General features: G+C 39.6%; 1 protein-coding gene across 1 annotated transcript in view; it reads right to left on the bottom strand.

Annotated features, from left to right (window-relative positions):
- The window catches only part of ppp1r37 (protein phosphatase 1, regulatory subunit 37), a 49,103-nt gene that overhangs the window by 17,252 nt on the left and 8,874 nt on the right, over positions 1-22,977 (bottom strand). Inside the window, exons 2-4 of the mRNA XM_074679124.1 lie at positions 8,991-9,088; positions 1,160-1,205; positions 920-1,020 (exon numbers count right to left, since the gene is read on the bottom strand). Of these exons, the coding sequence (XP_074535225.1) occupies positions 920-1,020; positions 1,160-1,205; positions 8,991-9,088 (245 nt within the window). The remainder of the gene's footprint in view (positions 1-919; positions 1,021-1,159; positions 1,206-8,990; positions 9,089-22,977) is intronic.

Genomic DNA, 22,977 nt, shown 5'->3' with positions numbered 1-22,977 from the left:
CAATGATGCCAGCAACGAATGAAGGGAATATGGAATCAGAAAGAACATTTAAGAAATACCCCAACATGGTGAAAAGGGGTTGAGGCCACTTATTCTCTGATACATCACGCTATCAAATTTGGTAGCACAGGCATTTGTTGGCTTACAAAATTAGATTTATGTTTATGTTTTACATTTCAGGGCTTTAAGGTTGTAAACTCTGTTTTAACTGCAAAGAAGAAAAATTTTCTGCAAGAGTCACTACACATAAACCATGCTAAAAAGAGCGTTAGTACTCTTCTTAGAGTGCTCTCAGACGACAAGAAGCTACTCCAAGGGTAAAACATCTCTTTTTGTTCTGTAATCTTTAAGTCTGACCTATAGCTTGTGTTTCAACTGAAAAACCAGAAAATTTAGATGCCTTTTAGTTTTTTGGGTGTACTTTTCACTTATCACTTATCAGCCATCAGCGGACAGAGTGGACCAATCATTGCTCTTTGATGTCAAACACAGAGACGCTACCTCCCCTTAAGACTCCTCTGTATGACTGCAGCTAAAAGCAGAGCTACTTCTCTGTGTGACACAGCTCTGTGCATTTAGAGCCATGTGTGACAGGAAGTGGTCTGTGTCCCTCTGCCCCGCACTGCTGCGCTGTCTGAGTGTGTGTGCGTGCCTGGAGCCAAACAACCCTAATGGTGTTTACACAAGTAGACATCTGGAGTAATCAAAAAACCCATGACAAACACTCCACATCCTGCCAGTGCCAGAAGAGTGAAAAAGAGGATCACAGTTTGTCTGGAAGCAAAGAACAGCAGTGACAGAAGGTAAGAGGGTGAAACAGGCACGAACATGGAGAAAAGAGTGGAAGGATGCTTGATGCACCTGAAAGTAATGAAAGATGGGAATGAAAAAGTGGTTTTAAAAGGCAGGGTCTTCTTACATCTTCATCCAGGTTGGTCTGCTCCAGGTCTATCACTTTAAACTGGACCCTCTTCAAAATCTCCTCCAGAGACTCACATGCTTTGTAGTCAAGCTTCTCACCTGAGGAGGAAACACCTGGGGTCAATTGTCTACATTAGCTCATTTTATGGGATTCTAAATGTCGTAAATTAAAAAAAAAAGTGACATTATTCCTTTAAGTTACATTTATAGTGCTGAGCTTGTTGATCTGGCTGCTTACCTTTTAAATCTAAGCATTCATTTCGCTGTGTCAGGTCTTTCAGTTCCTGCAGAGACAAAAAGAAGCCTGTTAGTTAAAGCACAGTTCCTGTATTATATGGAAGCCCTAAAGGTCATGATTGGAAAAAAATCTCCTTGTTCTTCAAACAGCAAGTTAAATCCAGTTCATAAATAATCCCATTATTAGGATATGCATGTATATGATATAAGGAGATGACAGAATTTATATTCCTGAGATTTCTAATGAGAAAGCTTTGCAGGATGTATTTGCTCAAATATCCTCTAATGACCTAAAGAGCTGTAGCGCCAAAATATTGTTGATATGAAGAACCAAAGTGACGACTGCCTGAATCACAATGCTTTAAACTTTAAAAAAGTGGCCTTCAGCTCAGGGTGCACACTGCAGCACTGAAAAGAAGTTGTTTTTCTTGATGATCACTTTTGAGATTCTACTTTTTAGCCAAACACTCAAAAATGGACATTAATGCTTGTAATATTTGTCTTAGTAAAATGTAGAACTGAATCAGCTTACCAGAAAATTAAAGAAGCACAGCTCACAAGACTTTTTTAACCTTTGGACTAATTCAATCTACTCAAAAACAGTCCAAAGGTTTGCTGGTGGGTAGGAAGGGAGATAAAGTGGTTCAACTTAACAGAGCTGAGATACAGAAAAAATTCAGAGAGCTAAAAAGTGGGCTGATAACTAAAGTATGCACAAGCCTGTAGGAGTAAAACTTGACTAAATGCCAAAGAAATTCTACAAAAAAAGCTGCAAAAATACTTAAAAAAAACAGCCAACCTGAGACAATCACAGAAAACACAAACCAAGGGCTGCATTCGAAATTGTTAACCAGCAAATCCCTCCAGCTGACTCCTCGCCCCATTCAGCATAAACTCCATCACCTCTGCCCTCGTGCCTCACTTCAGTCACTTTTCTGTGTGTGCATGTGTGTGTGTGCTGATGGTGGTTTAGCCGCACTGACTGTTCATGGCCTTCTGCATGGCTCCCCAAAGCGTGATGATATTTGAAATGCCAAATCTGAAAAATCTTTATTGTCATAAAAACAAAGAATAGCACCAGAACTTGAAAACAATGGGTTGGAACAGTTTCAGAGATCAGCTGAAAAATGAAAAGTCTCAGTTGTCATTCAGGTGGTGTCATCTTTCTTAGCACACATGCAGGGGAGATATTTAACAGGAGAACAATCCTCACCTACCATTAACTGCAGCACCTGTCAGTGAGGAAGACTCTATCAGTGTAAATACCTCTCTGACAGAGCTGCCAGGACCAAAAATAGTACATGACGCACAGGGTGCCTCTGCACGAGTACTGGTTTGGGTGTGTGTGTGTGTGTGTGTGTGTGTGTGTGTGTGTGTGTGTGTGTGTGTGTGAGCGTGCGTGCTGTGGGAGGACAACATGGAGCTGCTGATTCTCTTTCTGATCTTGTTATTAAACTCTCCCTCCTAACTGGGCCTCAATGTGTTGTTCTTTTAGCATGATTTACCGGACCAGAGCATCTTACAGTCAATCACCTGAAAACCTTTTTATTTGTGTGAGGTCAATATCACCATGATCTATGGATTAGATATAGATTAAATACAACCCTATGGCTGCAGATTTCCTGACAGGTTTGAAATGGATAAACTTTTACTTTCTTGCTAAATAAGACCGCATTGCTGCACTGAGACAAAAGCGGGACACAACTATTTATATCCACATAAACTGGAATGGAGTTTATGCAGCTGCGACTGAAAAGAATGGCAACGTATCCAAAACTTGCTGCTCTGCTAAACTTCTGAATGCTGAGAATCTAAATCTTAGAAATAAGCTGTTCCTTAAAAAAGTGTTTCAACCAGAGGGCTGATTGGAAGCTTTGATAGAATTCCTAAACATAACTTGCGCCTAATTTACCTACTTTAGAAACACAAAATAACTCAGAAAGTGCCAGCTCTCCTTCTGGTTTGTGACAGTGTGAACAGCAAAAGTCACATTGAATTGGACAATTTTGAGTCAGATTCAGGCCACTTTCAAACGTGGCACTATCAGGTTATTTTGAAGGCAACTGCGGTCTGAAATGCCAGGTCGCATTTAATGCAACTCTGAGGTCATGCTTACGTAAGACATACATTTTTTTAACAACTAGATTTTTGAGAGATACAGCCATGACATTATTGTGATTGGAAAAATATGTGTAAAATTTTCTCTCTTTTTTTAAACAGTTTATTGCACTTTATTTTTTCTTAGCAATTTCTTTAATTATTTTGGACAAAAGTCAATACATTTTATTAACATTTGGGATGTAAAGGTTTTTTCAATGCATAGCAAAGTCTTACACAAAAAAGTGACACTACAGCACAGAAAAACGTCAAGATGTGCTCTGGCAGACTTGGTGTGGTCGGCCACAAAGGGTTAATATTTGGTATGTCCACTTTTGTAGCAGTTACAGCAGCAGATGCCTCTGGCATAGGGTCAAAATATATCCTGGGAACTTCAACACTAATGTGATCTTGTGCTTTTTGAATGTACAATAAACCTGTCTAATTTATTTTCCAACTCATCAAAATTTGCTGGATGGGGTTGGTGTTCGGACTTGAGGGAGCCAGTCCGTCATTTTTAATGTCCCTTTTTATAAGAAAAACGACCCAAATCTCCTCATGATGGCTCTATTCTATGGAATATAGAGCATCAGGATGTAATGATGACTTATTTTCTCTGTTTTGTGGGTTTTTAACAACTGAAACTTCTTTAAAAGCCAAGTGTTACAATCACTTTTGGCCACCACTGTATTGTGGTTCAGGATCAGATCAGTACATCACTACCTAAACCCAAACACTGATGTTATCTGTTAGCACACGCTATGTTTTGCACATTTTGTGGAGGCAACAACTTAACAGAAGGGTGGACCTACACCAAGGTTGTAATAGTTAACTAAAACGAATCTAAAAACGAAAACTAAAATTTAAAATACACTGCAGTTAAGTCAAACTAATAAAAACTAGAAAAGAAAAACGATAAGTAAACTAAAACTGTATCTTCTGTTCTCAAAACTAACTGAAACTAACAAAAATGATAGACAAAATGTCCTTAGTTATAGTTTTTGACAATATTAATAGCCTTTATAGGATTTAAATCTATCCAACACATTTTCCCCACCAATTTTAGACAGTTTTCAGCAGTTGTCAGTGCCGCACAGCACCATCATAGCGGCGTATAGGGACGTGCTTGTTCACTGCACTGACTGGCTGTGCTGCATAAAATGTAGGGGAGCAATGAATCAGAGCATCTGTAATAGTTTAACTGCATGTAAGTCTGACTTAATTGTTACAGAGTCCAAGTTTCTAATTATTAAAGCTCATATTATATTGTTTTATATAATTTATGTTATTATTATTTTTATTTAATTCATGTCAACATTATTTTATATAATTTATGTTTATATTTTTATATTAAGTTTATATTATTTTCTTGTGTTAAACGCAGCAGCCAACAGTTCAGTATCAGCATTGACTGAGCAGTGAGCACTATGTTGAACTGGAAAATAAACTGTTTTACAAAATATTTACTCTGACCTTTTTGAATCCTGCACCTGGTTAATAAGGTATGAAAAAAACTAAAACTTAACTGAAACTAAACTGAAACTAAACTAAAACTAAGCCTTGTTGCAAAAATCAAAACTAAATACAAACTAGAATGCCTGCTCCAAAACTAATTAAACCTTAACTGTAATGGGAAAAAAATGTCTAAACTTACCAATACTAAACTATACTGACAAATCCAAAAGTATTATAACCTTGACTGGCACCTCCTGTGGGTAATGCACCCATTATTCATACATATCTATCTCTCTTTTCTTCCCTCTCTCTTTATTCTATTTCCACAGACTATGTTGCTCAGGTGGATTTTCGGTTCAGCTCATTTCTGTTCGTTGACCCACAGATTTTTCTTACAGCTGATGCAAAGAGCCACTCCTGGTGGAATAATCTGGGGTACCTGAATGAGGTGAGATAGGTGGTTTGCTCAGGACAAGCTTTTACATTTCTTAATAATGATAAAGCTTACTTTCCTTTATTCCTGATTTAGTCGCCCAGCCTAAAGAGAGCATGTTTCAGCATCCTCGAAGAAATGAAGCGAGCACCCTGGCTGCATGTAAGACATTGCATAACTGGGAAACCACTTGTCCCTGAGGGGATTGTGGTGGCAGAAATGTGACACAAGGCTACCAAGTGTTCAGGTCTCAAGACTCCACCGGGAGTAACTGCAGAGCCGGTATTTAACACGCAGCTGCTAAATAGTGACCCTTATAAAGCACACACACACACACACACGCACACATGTACACAAGCTGGCCAGAGAAGCACACAGCCTATAGGGCCCCTGGCAGGCAGCCACGTGTACAGTGCAGTTGGACTTAATAAAGAAAGCATTTAGAGTGAAAGAGGAAAAACAGTAAAAAGGCTGAGCTCCTCACTGGCCAGCCATTTGGTTTGACTGGCTTGTTTATGTGGCTGGTTGCTGTGAGCATGACTAAGCAAAAATGAGAGGGGGCGGTTTTGGACCGAACGACCACAGAGGCAGGGAGGGATGGAGCGAGGCCAGACATTGCTAACATGAGCAATCAAAGAAAAAGCTGAATATGAGAGAGGGATGAAAAAGGTGGGATATCTCTGTGATGACCAGAAATCCCATGCTCATGGACTCCCTGTGGAAGTGAACCCAGACTGCTGAGCCAAGTCAGACTCAGCAAAGTGATGTCCGTTTATACGTAGCTGTTAACTAAACTTTTCTGTCCTTCTGGCCCGGCGTGTGAAGATCTCTTTGTGGAGTCTCTTGCATCACAAGCGTGCTTCCATCTCTAGCCCACTTTACATCACTCACATATAAAGCCACACCCACAGGTGCTAAGCTCCAGTAGTGAGGCCCCATAAAGGGTTTATGCGTGTGTGCCGCTGGGAGGCTGGGTCAGAATTAACAGGAGAAAATGTGTCCCTGCTGAGAGGGTGAGCCCTGCCAAGTCCTCCATCAGTTCAGTCAGATTGACAGGAGGGGGAATCTCTTTGGTGATGGGATGTTCACACGCTCACACAACAAATGAAACAGGAACAAGGAGTTTTTATTTAGCCGCAGCAAGAAAAAAATGTGCACTACACATCTGTGTCCATGTTTCATGTCCTTGTTTCATGTTTCCAGTTTCATTCGGGGTCTGAAAAGCCTCGCTGTTCCCATCAAGTCAAACCTCCTACACATTTACTGATCTGTGACAAAAATACACATCCAGCCAGCCCATTTAAGAAGTTTGTGCATCAAATCATACACAAAGGCACGAGGTCATCAGATATATAAAAAAACACAGCCTGAGGTTTCCCCCACCAGCGTCAAGAACTGCTTATGCAGAGGGATTAAAGGACACATGACTGTGCTGGCTAACCCACAAGAGAGGGCAAAAAAAGACATGAAACAACTGTCTGCCTGCTGGGAGTAAAAACTGAGGAGAGGTGCTATCTTTACCGGAAGCTCTTGTTCAGAGTCATGCCATGATGAATCATGCTGTCCCCTTGGAGCACATTAACAGCTTTCTGAAGCACTTTCAACACCACTGGGAAAGGTTTAGATGAAACTCTTGGAATATCATTTTGTGCGACCTCTTAATCAAGAATTTTACAAAGGGTTTTGGGGTGCAGCTGACTGGTTTTCCTCACTGCTGTCAGTCAGCTAATCCAGCTCTTGGCTGCGTCTTATCTCTACTATACTGCATTTGTTGTCTTGCTCAGAGTTACATGCGGTTATTTGTACCCAAGCACTTTCAAGCTTCCACAGGATGCATTCTTTTGTCTTCTTACAGCCTCTACCACTGCAGCCTCTGTAAGGATGTATTAAAAGTAGGATGTGTGGTCTGTAGAGAGCGGTTGGAGCCACTGGACTTCCTGGTTGCAAAACCCAACTTTCCAGTTTAAGGGAACAACTTAGTCACAGCAGCACAACACTGAGTGTACGGATATATCAGTTAGATATCTAAATGAAAGTGTTAATCTGATCTAGAAACTTTTTTTTTAAGAATTCAAAACAGGATTGTTGCACCAAATGTTATTATTCTAGCAGGTAAAAGCAGGACGAGTTTTCCTTTGGGATACACAATCTTACTTTTTAAGTCCTGATATCTTGGTTTTGTTATCCGATGACAAAGATACTATGGCTGGGACGGTATGCTATTCTCAGGATTCAATTCTATTATGATTTTTGGGGTGCCAACTGCGATTCTTCGATATTTCCGATTTTTAGTTGTTCTTTTTTTAGCACCAGATAATATGAGAAAGTTAAATGATGATGATGATTTCTACAGACTACATCAGGAGCCATATTTTCATATAGAATGCACATCACATGAGTCAGAAGGAAACATTCACCCTGTGCTGGAGAAAAGTGGTAACTTTTTTCTAGAGGTGTGCATTGGTCCTGCTCTTACAATTCAATTCAATTCGATTCGGCAAGGTCACGATTCGATTCAATTCGATTCTACGATGCATCTAATTCTATATTACTGCAAACAACATGGTTTTTATCAGTCATGAGCAGTGTTGGGAAGTATCGATTATTTTTCGTTACGTTACCCAACGAAACTACTTTTCTCTGTAACTTCTAACGTAATGCGTTACTTTTGTCATTCTGTAGTGTTGTTATAGTTCTTTTGAATTAAATAGGTGCGTTAGTTGCGTTAGTTGCATTAGTTGCGTTATAATGAAGCACTCCCCGTTCCTTCTCCTCCTCTTTTCACAAACGCATGGACGAGGAGCGGTGAGCTCTCACACTAACATGAACCTTGCTGCTGAGAAAGCGAGTGATAGTGATGATTGGTTAACACAGGGGAACTGCTGACGGTAAGCCAATCAGAAACAGAGTTGGGCGGGCCCGTGCTGCTGCACACACACAGAATTTTTTTTATTTTTTCTCCCACCCCTTAAAGATTCAGATCTGATATCAGTTTTAATTTCACAACAACTATTCCATTATATAAGGATGACACTGGGAATGATGTTTTTGTAACTTCAGGCTCCTCTAGCTTGAGTTGAACAGATGGGTTTTTATGGTCTGTTCTTTGAAGATTATATCAGATTTCTACATTCCTAATTTTGTATGTCTTCATTTTATTATGTATTTTATACATTTTTAGTTACTTACAATACATAAAAGAACTCATGGTTCGGCCAATAAAAAACTCCCGTCTCATGGGAAGCTATTCAGAGGTCATATCTATGTGATCTGCAATGTAATCTTGAGAAACATTCTCCCACCTGATGAGGCTTTTCCCATCAAGCATCTGGCAGCAGCTTTATGACTGCATTACAGGGAAACAGGCAACTTCAAATTGGAATAAAAGAGCGTCAAAAACAGGGAGTTCGGCAGGCCTGACTGTGGAGGCTTTCCACTCTGCCAGAGGATTAAAGGGGGGATTGTAATGTCTCACGAGAGGTGGCGAATAACCTAATTTCAAGTGGAACGGCGGTTCTCACTCAGGACCTTGTCTCTAAGACTTCCTAATTGGGTGAAATTAATATTTTGGTTTCTCAACCACAAACAAATCGAGTTACAGCCAAAGTTATGCATGAGAAGGAAAAAGGGACAAAAATCAAGAGCCTCCATTCACCCCTGCCAGTTAACAAGGAACTCTAAACCAAAACTAATGCTGCCTGAAACAAGTGTGGCAACAGTTTCCACACTTCAGAGGCTTTAAAGTTTAGTTTACATCCAAACAGCTTTTGATTCATCTCACTGGTTTTGGAAGTGCTTAGGAGCTGTTTGTTGCACTTGCAGCTGCAAGTGTTTTCTGGAGCCTCACCTGTATCTGCTTGAGCACTTTGGGTATGGGTTTACAGTTGAGTTTCTGACAGGCCTGTTTGTAGGAAGAGAGGATCTCCTCCACCGTCACATTCTGAGCTGCAAAACACAGAAAATAAAAAGGTTAGGATTGCTTTTGTTGCACTGACTCCTTTCACACACTAATCAGACTAAATGGAAATACTGAAAAGAGCACAATGCAATGTAATCATGTTTTTCATACCTTCTTTAACACAGTCTGGATTATTTTTCTCAGGGTTGTTTACCTTATTACAAACTGACAAAGCAGCACCTGAGCACGCATTAAAATCATCATTGAGTTTAACTACACCAAGTAGCTCTGTTGCAGAATAAATGTCATTTTATGTGCTGTGAACATTTTGTTCAAGCACTAAAAGGTAGACATAAAATTCAGAGCCGCTTTTCTTTCATAAGCAACACAAAACTTCAAACCCTCAGCGACAAAAATATGTCTGTGACAAAAAGAGTTTGTTTTTGGGATGCTGTTTATCATTAAGTCAATGTATCCATGTTTTGTGCGACGCAGTTCAAGAGCAGGTCACTTGCTTGTCTTGCTGCAGTCGGAGTGCTTATTTCCTGACTGTCGCCTTTCCTACAACAAACAAACACAGCATCTGAAATGGATTAGGGTGATCCAGATCCTCTGTGATGCTGATCCTTTTATTATCAATTTGATGAAGTCAAGCATCGGGACACAGTCCCTGTTGTGTCACCTGTTTGTGTGCGTCTGTCTTGAGGAGCACTCTCAGAAAATTGTAACCCCTTCAAGGGTTCCTCTACTTAAGTCAGCAAAAAGGAGGTATTGTTCTTGGTGTGTGAGTGGGTCAGCCGCTGCTGCCATCCCAGACTGTTGCTGGGGCTAACTCTAGTCAGATGACTGGGCAGCATTCAAAGCCACAGTTCAGGCTGAGAGACTGCTGGGAGATGAAGTGAGGCACTTGAGAGCAGATATGGACGGATAATGCACTAATGCACAGGAAAAGAAGGAGGGTGAAATCCTCTAAGGCTCATTCAATTCATACCCTTCAGACTATATATGTGTTTAATGTATCCAGACAGATTAATACCTCTGGTTAACATGTCCTTGTGCTTTAACAATATTTATACTGTGAGCTAGAGTGTGTGTGTGACTGTGACTTAGTGCTGCAGTCAGCGTTCTTGTTTTTATCACCGAGGTGCGATTTATCTGCTTCACTTTTCAGCCCATGTGAATACAATCATTGCAGACACTAGCAACAACAAAAAAGCTGAATATGAGAAGCTTATTGACCAGCCTTGCACTAAGGTACAAACAGAACTACCACCAAAGTTGTAATAGTTAACTAAAACGAAACTAAAAACGAAAACTAAAATTTAAAATACATTGCAGTTAACTCAAACTAATTAAAACTAGAAAAGAAAACAAAATCGATAAGTTAACTAAAACTGTATCTTGTGTTCACAATACTAACTGAAACTAACCAAAATTAAAGACAAAATTCCCTTAGTTATAGTTTTTGACAATATCAATAGCCTTTAGGATTTAAATTAATCCGACACATTTTACCAACCAATTTTAGACAGTTTTCAGCAGTTTTCAGCGCCGCACAGCACCATCATAGCGGCGTATAGGGACAAACTTGTTTACTGCACTAACTGGCTGTGCTGCAACGAAACGTATTGGAGCAATAAATTATACAATATTATATTGTTTTTATTTAATTTATGTTAATATTATTTTTATGTAATTTATGTCAACATTATTTATATATAATCTTACTTTTATTTTTTATACTAAGTTTATATTATTTTCATGTGTTCAACGCAGCAGCCAACATTCGGTGTCAGCATTGACTGAGCAGTGAGCACTATGTTGGACTTGAAAATAAACTGTATTACAAAATATTTACTCTGACTTTTTTGAATCCTGCACCTGGTTGATAAGGTGTGAAAAAACTAAAATTAAACTAAAACTAAACTAAACTAAACTAAAACTAAACTAAACTGAACTAAAACTAAACTAAAAGTGAGCCTTGTTGCAAAAATCAAAACTAAATAAAAATTAGAATGCCCGCTCTAAAACTAATTAAAACTAAACTGTAATGGAAAATAAAATATCAAAACTAACTAAAACTAAACTATAATGACAAATTCAAAACTATTATAACCTTGACAACCACAGACCTCAAAATGTGGCCAACTCTATTTAAAATGCTTGGCTCCTTTGATGTAAAAAGTGCCATGTGCTGCACAGATTCTGACACGTTGAAGCTGAAGTGGTCAAGTCACAGTCTGGTATATAGGACATGCTGGCCTGGAATGGTTAAATTGGTACGCTCCCTGTGTTTGTTCAGGTAAAGAGCTGAATGAATAACCTGTAGAAAGGAAACTGGTGTTTCAAATCCTGCCTGAGCAGCCATACATATCTGAGAAACTGTGCTCTGCAGTGAAACATTCACATGTCCAACTTCGGTTGGAAAAACTACAAGAGACAAAACTGCGGTAAATGCGACGTAATGATGTGCATGTGTGTGGGCGGCGAAATGAAAGGGTGAGTCAGTGCAACATAAATACAATGAGACAGCGAATTTGACTTGTTTTGAAGCACAAGACCAAACAAACTCGGAGACATAGACCGGTGGAGTTTAACACCAGGACGTGGTAAAGACAAAATGTTTGTAAACAAAACACACACAAAAAAACATGATGACCGCTATTTTTAGCAACAGGATACAAACAGCATGCTATCTCGTTCACATGTGGTTTTAACCTGAGATGCGTTGTGTGTCTGAGTTTCCTGTAAATCCCTCCCAGTTCCAGTCCTCAGGCCTGACCACCAGTAGGGATCTGTAAGAATCCCATTTTGGCTTCAATCCTACAAACAAAGTCTGTTGAACTTGTTATTCTGAGCTACTGAGAATCAAAACAAACATCTATTTTGCACATTCATGCTGGATTTCGGAAAAGGCTTCGCGCGATTCAACACAAGGCCCGTGTTAGACTGGTTCGTCACAACACTTACATTTTATGACCTCCCTTTAAAAAGCATGCTAATGTGTAGGAATTGGTGCATAAAATGTTAATACTCCTGCTTTGTGATAAACATTGAATCTAAGAAGATTAAAAAACACAGACATGTTAAAACTTTGAATGAAAGGCAGTTATAGCTGAACTTCAAGGTCCAGATCCTGAGACGGCTAATAGAGTATTCAAACAATTTTAATGTTGCCTTTCAGCCAGCACTGTGACGGGGTACTGGAGCATCAGATCTGGAGTTACAAACCTTGTTTTGTTCTGCATCTTAAATGCTCTGCGAGGACTAACTGTTTCACATTGACTGCAGTGACACATTGGGCTGGAATCGGAAATTATTTTCCCAAATAAAGACTCTGTTTCCCATGAGCACCATTAACCCCTGTTATAAAAATGTGACTCTTACCCTCTTACTAGTGTGTGTGTTAGTTTTGGAAGCAAATGGAGATCGGATCATCTTTTTAACGCTGCTTGTTTTTTCAAAACAACTTTTTACACGATTCAAAGTGACAACATGATGTGTTTATTTACAGTTACATTACGCTATTGTTTAATACTCGACATTAAACTTGTAGCGTCAGTAGCCACGGCTGCATGAGGAGTTGTTCGTCTTTCCGAATGGAATCTTTCTGAATGACTTTTCCAAAAACAATAGTATACATGGAAAGAAATATTCCAATCTCTGGTCTACATGCGCCGCTGTAATCAAACAGAATAGTCAATGGGGTATGCGCAGAAAAACGTAAACATCACAAGATTTATCACAGCTGGAGGACGAAAGTTTGTTTATCACAGTGTTGCAATACTCCGTATTGCAAGTTTGTCATCCGTCCAGTCTTGATATTATGTTGAGGAACGTCTCTAGTTGTGGCTTATGTCATATCTGAGTATGCGTTGAAAGAACGTACCCTGACAACTTTCCGTTTGAGTGGATACATAAAACCTCAATCGGTTTGGGGAAAGGAATATTCCACCCCTGTGAAACCAATTAAATTTCCATTCGGATTGGCACTTTTCTTTCGGAATGAGGTGTATACACAGGTTACATTCTTTCCGTTTGAGCAAAGAAACCGAATGCAAGCGGAATATTTGGGTCCATGTATACGTGGCTACTGAATCCTGGTCATGTCCTACCTGTGCTTATCTGCTAACTCCAACCTCACTTAGCAGAGCTAACATTACCTCACTCTGGATTCATTCTTATTGATCAAGGAAAATCCAACCAAACTGCACTTAGAAACAACTGCTGATAATCTTGTTTTAAATCATGGATTATGAACAGGAAAATACACAAAAGCGAGGTTATTTCAAATCACTTATAAAGTCCTCACAGGGCCTTTGAGATTTTCCTCTGTGCTGTATAAGCGTGTAGAAGAAGAACTGTAAATTAAACATAAATGTCTCTGCCAGTGTGTGAGGGTATGTGAATTTGTACAGCACATGCTTCCAGTGAACACTGTGTCCTTGGAAAAGTGTTATTGTGCAAAGCTGCTGTGGAGCAAGCGTGTGTGTAAACACTTCCTGAGGGAAAGGTGGGGTTCAGGGTCCTGTGCTAAGCACACAGTATTTTCACACATACTGCAGGTCATTAATTAGAGAAGGGAAGTCGAGGGCAATAGACACTAAATAATCAAAGCCATGGTTGTCATTAATGATAAGTAATTTATAAATACTGTGCAAAAACGCACATGACGAGAATAATCATAGCATATAAATGTAGAAAATGCAGGAATAAAAGAAAATCAAGAGTTTAGAAGGTGGCGAGTGCTCGGTGTTAAACAAAGTGAGGGATATGAGTGTCATTAAGAGCAGAGCTCTAGCTGTTGCTGTGTTTCTGCTGGCTCTGTCTTTGTTTTATTACACTCGCCCTCAGTGCTGCTGGTACATGCGTGGAGGGAGTGGCTGCAGAAAGCACAAAGAGGCAGCGGGACTGCTGCTCAAAAACATGCCTAAAAACCAGGTTAGGGGAAGCAGAGAGGTTTGATTAAAGAAAGTGTGTGAAATTCAATAAATCCAGACAAGACATTAATCTCTGAGAGCATCACAGCCGTTTGGGTTTATGAGGTTTCACATGAGGTCCACTCACAGATAAGTAACAAGCCCAGGGTGTTAGGCTCACACTTTTCACGCCAAAAACAGACACCTCCGTCTAAGTCATACAAGCTTAAATGCTTTCTTATAACCGTTTTGAATTGTTGCTCTGACCATCCCTTCCGAGACCAAACCTGCTCTTCATGTTGTTTTGAAGACAGAGAGCATACAGGGAAGGGCAGCTCCTTTAAAAACACCACAGATTACGTTTTCAGGTGTGGAGGGCACAGGACTGAAGATACTGAAGGATCTTAAAATCAAGCAACAAGCCTCAAGTCTTTCTATCAGCTGTTGCTGGCTGCTATCCACCTCACAGAAACACATGCTAAATCATTTGCCGCTTGCATTGCTGAGCCTGTGAGCAAAATAATAATAATAAAATCAGGATCCGGCTTCAACAGCTTCCAGCCTGCTGACTCAGATCAACAAAGGTAAATTTAGCACTGAGGACTTGATGGTTGGGAATGATGATGAGCTTTTAACCACTATCTCCCTGGTGCAGATGTAGCAGCTCATTAAGCACATGACGTCCTGGAGTTGAGCAATAAAGTCATCCAGTTAAAACTGATGACAACTTTTGCTCTGGTTTATTTACTTCATCTGTGCCTTATATAACGACGTCAGTTTCAGCTCTAACAGAAAATGCTTCTGTTGCATCTGTTCTGCAGCACACAGCTACTTGGATTGGTATCTTGGGGCGAGTAAAAAATGCAAGCAACAAGGGGATTCTACCTGCCATAAATTATAAATCAATTACTTGAGCTGAACAACCGGCGGAGCTACGACGAGTACAGACATGAACGCAGAGAGAAAAGAGATGTGCCCACAGTGTGCCAAAGATCTTTCAAGAAAACAATGACCTTACAGTTAGGAGTCAAATTAGACCAGCTATTTCCCTTCCACACCTTGAAGGAAATGGAGCGTGAAAGTAGCAGGTGAACAATCACAGGAGAGAATCAGAGCTGTGGACCTGATCTCAACATTCAGAAAACACTTTTTAATAATGACCAATGTGAAAAGAGGATCAGTAATTTGGGTTACAATTATCCCCAATAAGAAGTCATGAATGAATTAATTTCACAACTACATTGCTTCACATTAAAGCCTGCACTTTGAACACAGCTCATAACTGATCTGCTCTCTAACAACAATCCTGTTGGATCAACAATGTGATCGCTCGGGGCATAAACATGAAGCCAGCCATTTTGAGGTTATCAGAGCTCCAATTTCTTATTGGGATGAGCATTACAAACAAAAAAATATCACTATTGATAATCACTGCTAACACTACTTACTACTAAAACTACTGAAATATCTCTGTTTTCAGGATAGAGACTCTTGCACTTCTGCATTGTCACCTGTATTCTGAGTGTATTTTGGGTGTTCACACTGACAATACCGAAAAATACATTTCACTCTGATTTCTCAGCTGACGCCCTCAAAACGGTCAAAAAGTTAAGCGTGGAATGGTGGACACTTTCACACTCAATGGGCGCCATATTGGCTACGTAGAACAAGGTGGGGAATGGATCAAATCAATGAAAAAAAAAATCAATGAAAAGCAGAGGAACAGGTGTGAACAGTTGTGAAATGCAATCCTAGTTTCCGGTTAGTGCGTAGTCACAGTGTTTGACTTGGAACAACTCTACCTTGTAAGATTTTGTAAACTGTTCTGTTAAATTCAGAGTGTACGCAGTGCACTTCATGTAAACGTACTGACGAAAGTATGCAATTGGTACACCGCATCTGTTCCCCATGAGCATTTGCTCAGATTTTCTTGTATTTATCTATTTATTTGATTTATTTATAAAGGGACCATGAACAGTATTTAACATAAATGTCACCATTTGATGCGTTGTACCAGAGTTAGCTGAATACTATGTTTTATGAAAACTTTTTTCCAGATTAAAAGTGACGAGGTAATGTGTTCAATAATAGTTACAAAGTTTTCTTGATAGTCACTGTTTTATTAATAGACTCCAAAGTTTGAACAGACCACTTCTGCAAGTAGGTTGGTATGACCATGATCACAAACAGCTTAACCTGTGTTTTAGCTAACATTACAAATGGAAAATAAGGTTTTAAGATGAGATAAAAGTCTTAAATTATTCTTTTTTTTTTTTAATCGCTAAGGGATTACTTAAATATTCAAAAACCATGTCATCTATCGTTTCACATACTGGTCCCTGTGTAGAGATTTCACCTGACAGTAGTATAACTAGGGCTGCACGATATGGCCAAAATTCAATATCTCGATATTTGTAGGCTATATCTCGATACACGATATATATCTCGATATCCTAAATTTCTCTTTGATGTATAAAATTACATCAGTATAATGATTCAAGCAGACCTTTTAGTTGGATTTTTTAAATTTAAATGCAAAAAGGGGAAATCTCAATCAGGTAAAGTTAAGCAAACCTTTTATTATAAACCAAACTTTATTTAGTTACATATTTTTAGTTACAGTAAAATAATTAATTCAGACTTTTTTTATCATATCATATTATATTATATTATATTATATTGTATTGTATTGTATTGTATTGTATTGTATTGTATTGTATTGTATTGTATAGTATTATATTATATTATATTATATTATATTATAACACTTTGAAAACATTATGAACAGAGTTGGAGATAATATTACTTTAATTTCCATAAATCAGCTACTTGGATAATGTTGGTGATGCTGAAAGGACTCTAGTGACTTATGTCTTTGAGGCTGGGGTCTGCTTGAATTGTATTGAATTTGGATATGTCTTCTGATAATATTCTATCTAGCAGCATTTTTGTATTCAGCTGTAAAATAGCATCAAACTCATCTGCCGTCATGTTTCGAGCAGTGCACAGCTGATAGCCTTGACTGAACGGCACTCAGACAGGGGGCAGAGTGCGCAGGAAAGCGAAAGTGAAAGTTTAAAACGTGTCGCGTTCGCGTCTCGTTGGGGACAGTTGGGAGAGAATCAGGGATCATACAGGCAGCAAAGCCTGTTTTATACAGTCTATGAGCAAAGCAAACCCAAATAAGCAACTTCACTCCAGAAAACAAGCCCCAGGAACCCACAACCCGCGACTGGTGAGACGTACAAGCGACTTTCTTCTCTATTCTCCTGATACCAAAACCCGCATGTTCAGGACAGCTTTTCTGGGTGGGCGGGGGAGCGTGGTGCTTGCTGTGAGGGGAGCACCGGCTTAGCAGCAGAGAGTGAAACAAGCGAAGCACTGAAGAGAGACGTTCCAACGTCAGACAAGATTTAGGTTACTGTTTATACTTGATGATTGCGATAAAGTCATTTTATATATCTCACGCGCAAAAATCCGCGATACATCGAGTATATTCGATATATCCCCCAGCCCTAAGAATAACCTTCAGGTAATTTCATATCTCTTAAAAAATCTCTGACTGACACATCAACATCTCGTTACACATGGTTTCCTATGGCAGATTGTGATGGCGGGAAAACTGAATCATCTGCATTTTTCTGGCATCGAAACATTTAAAGACCCGAACTGGTTCACCAGCTGAAGCTCCTCTCGCTCTCAGGCTTGCTTTTCCACTCCATGCACAATGCTTTGCTCACCTTTTGTGTTTCAGTGTAACTTTAGGAGAGCCCTCTGGTGCCATCAGAAAATATGCAACATGTGCCTTTATTTGTTCTCCCCTTGCTTCTTAAGCTTTTCACTTCTCCTTCTTATTCAAACTAAGGGAAAAAAAAAACATTTTAACAATCTTCTTCAAGTCTGTTCAGTTCCTACAGAGCTAAGTGACATGATTTTGGCTCTAAGATGCAGTCATGCCAGACCTTCTGATATGAACAGATTGTCTCCCTGAGTCTTTCTGTCTTTTCTAGAGGAGAATCAATCACTCGTTATCAAATTTCATTAAACGCTGTCACCAATGCTACCAAACCATTGTTGTTAACAGCAGCAGCAGCTAAAAATACAGACTTCTCAGCTCTTCTGTAGCTGCACATCATAACACAGATGCAGTCAAAGCCTCTACCACCACCCACTAAAGGTCAGAGCACATCGACCCACAGAGTGCCCACAGTGTGAGCGTGGGCTTTAGCACCAGACTCTCTTTGAGCTAGTCTTACAGCGACGGATGCGAGGATAAGTTAGGATATTTGCATCACCACAAAGTGCTTAAGGGACAGCAGGTTTTTGATGGTGACAACAGTTAGTGCTGTCTTTATTAGCATGAAAACAAGCAGATGTAGTTGCATGGTTTTAACGTCAAAGCCAGGACAGTTTCAGGGGAAAATCATGACTCTTTTAAAAGATAAAAGTATTTCATGTCTGTATCTGGGTCTTTACTTAACACAATAAAAAAGATCTGTTTGAATAATCAAAACAAAACAAAAAAATGAGCTATCCCATGACCTGCAGCAGCTTGCCAGCTCTTGAAAATTAAAGAAATTGGGTAACCGTGATGTCTCCAAACTTTCCACCAAAACTGACAACAAGAGAACAACATGTTAGGACTCTTGTGATGCTCCAGTTAAGTTGTATGAAAGCCCTTGATGTTGAGGCCAAATCTTTCGGGCTTTTAAAAACATGTGATGATTATCTTCAGAGGTCCTTCAAAGAGCTGAAGCCCTACCCAGAAGGTGGGAGCTCCTGTCTTATAAGGCTGACGAAATATGGATCAACATTTTAACTTTTAATCATGCAGTGACAGCTCTTAGGAAACATTCAACCAAACGTTATTTGTAATAAGTGATGTTTACTACACAGAAGCAAGATTAAGTTCACACAAAGGTTATCTGAAGTGTTAAGATTCTTCTCTTAACAGGAATGCTTATCTGCCTCGGCTTTATCATCTCGATTCCTTCATCACTCAGACTTATTCTTTGCCGAGCTGAGTGCAAACAAAGTGCGCAGGTGCTCTCCCCTCCCCTCACTTTAACAACAACAAGGGGGAGACAAGCAAAGACAAGTGTTTACATGTGTGCAGAGGAAGATGAGCACTATTTGCAGAGTCAGACAGACGACTGACAGAGCGCTTCTAAAAATGTACGACCTGAAATAATGTCTCAAACGTGTGACTCGCATACACAGCCTGTTTCTCTTTAATGAAGAATAATACAACACACTCTGTGCTCGAAAAGCTGAAAATTGTGTTGAAGAAAACATCTGGTTTTAGCCCAGAACAACATTTAGTGACACAACAATTCAGAGAGGGCTCAAAGCTGGAAAAGGTAAGCAGCCTGTTGACTGACCAAGTTAATACTCCGAACACAGTTTATGCTTCCCTATACAACAAGTGACAACCCATCCCCGAGAGGGATTTTCATGTTTACAGGAAGGAAAGTGAAATTCTTAAATGACAGGAAGTGTACATTCTTTCTGGTAAGTGATAGATACCTAAAATCAGGAATGTCCAAAGTCAGACTCCAGCTTTCATTTCCACTGTATTAAATAAGGCAATGAAACTAATCATGCTTTAAATGATGTGTACACATAAAAACAGAGCATATCTAGTTATGTCTCACAAAACTACATTTGGACTGTGCATAGACTAAGCTCTGCACATTCTGCAGAAACTCAAGGACTCAGAAACAGTAGCTGAATGTATTTATCAAGGTGTGGAAATTTGCTTCATAAACGTCCAGAGTTTAAAAAAAGTAAAGGCACACAATACTAGATTTAAGTTATAACATGGTTCAGCAATATAAAAAAATGGCTCAGACTTCAGGATAAGAAATATTTGGGGTGCAAAATGTTATTTTCAGGTCAAAACAGTCTTAAAACATACATGAAAAACAATCCTGATAAAATCCAGATCCTGATCTTTTATGAAAACATCCTGACGTATTTTCCCCATATCGTCCCCTAATGGAGAACATTTTCCTTGAGAAGAAGCTGAGTTTGCTGATGTTAACGCAGCTTTTAGTGGGGCGTAAACTCAAGCGACAACTGAGGGACAGGTGAGGTTTGAGTCTGTAATGATTGCAAAAGTGTCACTCTTTGATAAAAGTTTGGACAGCCCTGCCTTAAAGGGAACCCTGGCTACCAGAACGTCATTTTCCTAAATGATCAGTTTTTTTACCAGCTACATAAGAATGATAATAAAATCTCTCAAAATATCTTAGTTTGTATAAAATTTGAAAAAAATATTTTCACTTGTAGGTCGCCATTGTTGTTTACGCCGCAATGACATCTGGGTAGTGACGTCATATGGTTGCACTGGTCTCAATCTCATATAGGATTTAACCTCACGACGCAAAGTCATGTCGTCTGTTCAACCATTTCAGTTTGAACCCGAGAGAGTGAAAATGAATGAAATGAATGAAAACAGACAATCAAACGAACTTAAAAATGAAGACGAACAAGGACGCGAAGAGGCTAGAGCCGGCCAAAGTCGCTGGTGTGCTTGCAGCTGCTGTGTAGCTATGTCAACGGAGAGGGAGAGCGTCTGCTGTAAGGAGGTTCACTTTCTGTCATCAGCTGTTCAAGGTAACAATATCTAACTGTCCTTTGATTAAATCAATGCTATCAAAAATAATTTCAGTCACTAGAATCCTCCGCTGCTGTGTTTTTTACATGAGGATGACCGACAACTAGATGTTGTCCGATGGAAGTTGTTTACGCCCACAAGCGATTTCCCACAACTTTCTTTTTTTCTTGTCTTCTGGGAAGCTGTGCCGACTAACATCAGTCTCCTTGTTTCCTTTCGACTGAAAAGTGCACCCAAAAGCAGCACAATGCGGCATTATAATAGTTTTTTTCGCTCCTGAAACCTAGTGACTTACGGCGACTAGTAGTGAGTAAACAGCGAAATCCAGACACTAGGCACCAAGCAACCAATCTACGTCATCAACCAAGAATAAAACAATGGCTGCGCCCGTAGGATAGAAACAGTGTTTTAAACTGTTTTTTTTTGAAGAAAAAACAATTCTTTATGTCTTTTAACAACAAATTCTTGTTTGAGACAAGCATTTTTATTTAAGCATTTTTATGCCTATTAGTCCTTACAGTTGGGGTTCCTTTGGAACTTGTGATTTAAAGCCCATTTATCAAGTTGGTGAGCCTGTAATGAAAAGCAAAAACTGAAAAAACCTGTGTTGACAAGTTGCATGCTCCAAGAGGATATTGTTCACAGCTCACGGTTCAAAGAAGTGGCTTTCAGTTAGATGCCTGTGAACAGCTCTTGAACAACATGAGGAGGCCAGGTGTCAGACTGGGGCTGCTTGAAACTTGAAAACACTGATTTTATGAAGCAAATTTAATGAACAAGCTTCAGTTCAGATTGAAATTTAAGTTTAATTTTAATTTAAGTTTTAAAACAGTATATGGATGATGGAAACAACAATGGTTGGTTTATTTATCCATATAAGAGGATGTATTTTGTGGTGCTATTTGGCTGAGGTGTATTTTTTAAAGAGAGGCCTCCATGTAGCATTTCTACCCTCATTGATTTTAAAGAGGCAGACAAAAACAGAAACAGCTGTCACAGAACTCAATCAAAGGTAAAGGGGCAGAACCGATAAAGACAGAAAAGGTTTTTTGCTGGTTTAGTGTGGATAAGCTGAAGTGAAAACATAACAATGACTTCCTTTTTGAGGCAAAAACATTTTTACAAGACAACACTGATGTATAAAACAACATGCCAAGCTTTCGGGCAGATGTCCAGTGATAGATGTGAATATGTTGCAGGAGAAACACACAAGTGTTGCCAGCTCCTACTTAGCATTCAAGTGCCAGTGTTCAAAATAGCACCCCCTCTCCCAGTCTCCTTTCTCCCTCCCTGCCATTTCACACTGCCATGCTGCGGATGGTGACAGCGGCGTCATTCACACTTGACAGCTGGCTGCCTGGCTGGTCAGAGGTGGGGCAAAAAGGCAGCGACTGTGCGGCTGATGCTGCGTGCCTCTACCAGTCTGGATGACAGAGCAGCAGCATATAAATACAAGGAAGACTCAAAGAAAAAGGGCACATTTCAAACTTCTGATTCTAAAAACATATGAGCCTGAAGGATGTGACTAACACCTCAACCCATTTGCATAATTTCACTCAATCCATAGTTGCGTAGGCATGACCGAGGGCAGTGGGTCAAGAGTAAACGAAGTAAATTTGCTGGCTTCAGTGATGTGGCTCAAGAAATTGCACCACTATGCTCTAGCGTAATTATACAAGCAAAACCAAGGAATCTATTCCAAGAGCAGATCAATAATTAACAGACCACAGCGTGGTTAGACTGAGGCAAGATCTGACTGAATTACAACACCTGCAATCCCCAAGGCTTCATACAAAACAGAAAACACATTGAACGCATTACTAGTTCTCTACTGGCCCTCTCCTTACTGCAAACAGAGACCACCACTAATTTATGTTGGCACATCACTGCCGACAAGGCACCCACCGATCGACAACCTGAAGTCTTACATATCAGTATATCAGTCAATGCTGGCTCCATGTCTGAGGTTGTGCAAGGAAATTTAACTGTGCAGCTATTACACCATGACTGCAGTCTGTTATGATACAGCGTGATGGTAAGAAACAATGCTTCCTACAGAAAGAGACGATCTGTCAGACCAGCTGGCAGATGACATGATGAACACACTACAACAGCTCATCCTGTTTTGAGGGAGGCTGTATTTTTATAATGTGTCACTGGCATCCTCAGGAGGAGAGAGATCAAGCAATCCCCGCTCAACAGACCAAGAGCAACATGTTTGACTAATCTATCAATGACTATTGATCCCAAGCACTGAGGCTGATCACCCAGTGCTGTAGAGACAGCAGAAACAAGGTTAGTGAGTTCAACATAAAATGGCACACAGAGAAAGTTACTTCTTTGTCATATTTACAAAGCAAACAAAGACATGTAGACAAATGTACAAAGAATTAATGTT

Source organism: Halichoeres trimaculatus, unplaced genomic scaffold (assembly GCF_033239565.1).
Source record: "Halichoeres trimaculatus isolate MK-OKI-2021-1 unplaced genomic scaffold, fHalTri1.1 fHalTri1_scaffold_9, whole genome shotgun sequence".
Classification (NCBI taxonomy): Eukaryota; Metazoa; Chordata; class Actinopteri; order Labriformes; family Labridae; genus Halichoeres; species Halichoeres trimaculatus.
The sequence above is the reverse complement of the archived record's forward strand: the minus strand, read 5'-3'. Positions and strand labels throughout refer to the sequence as shown.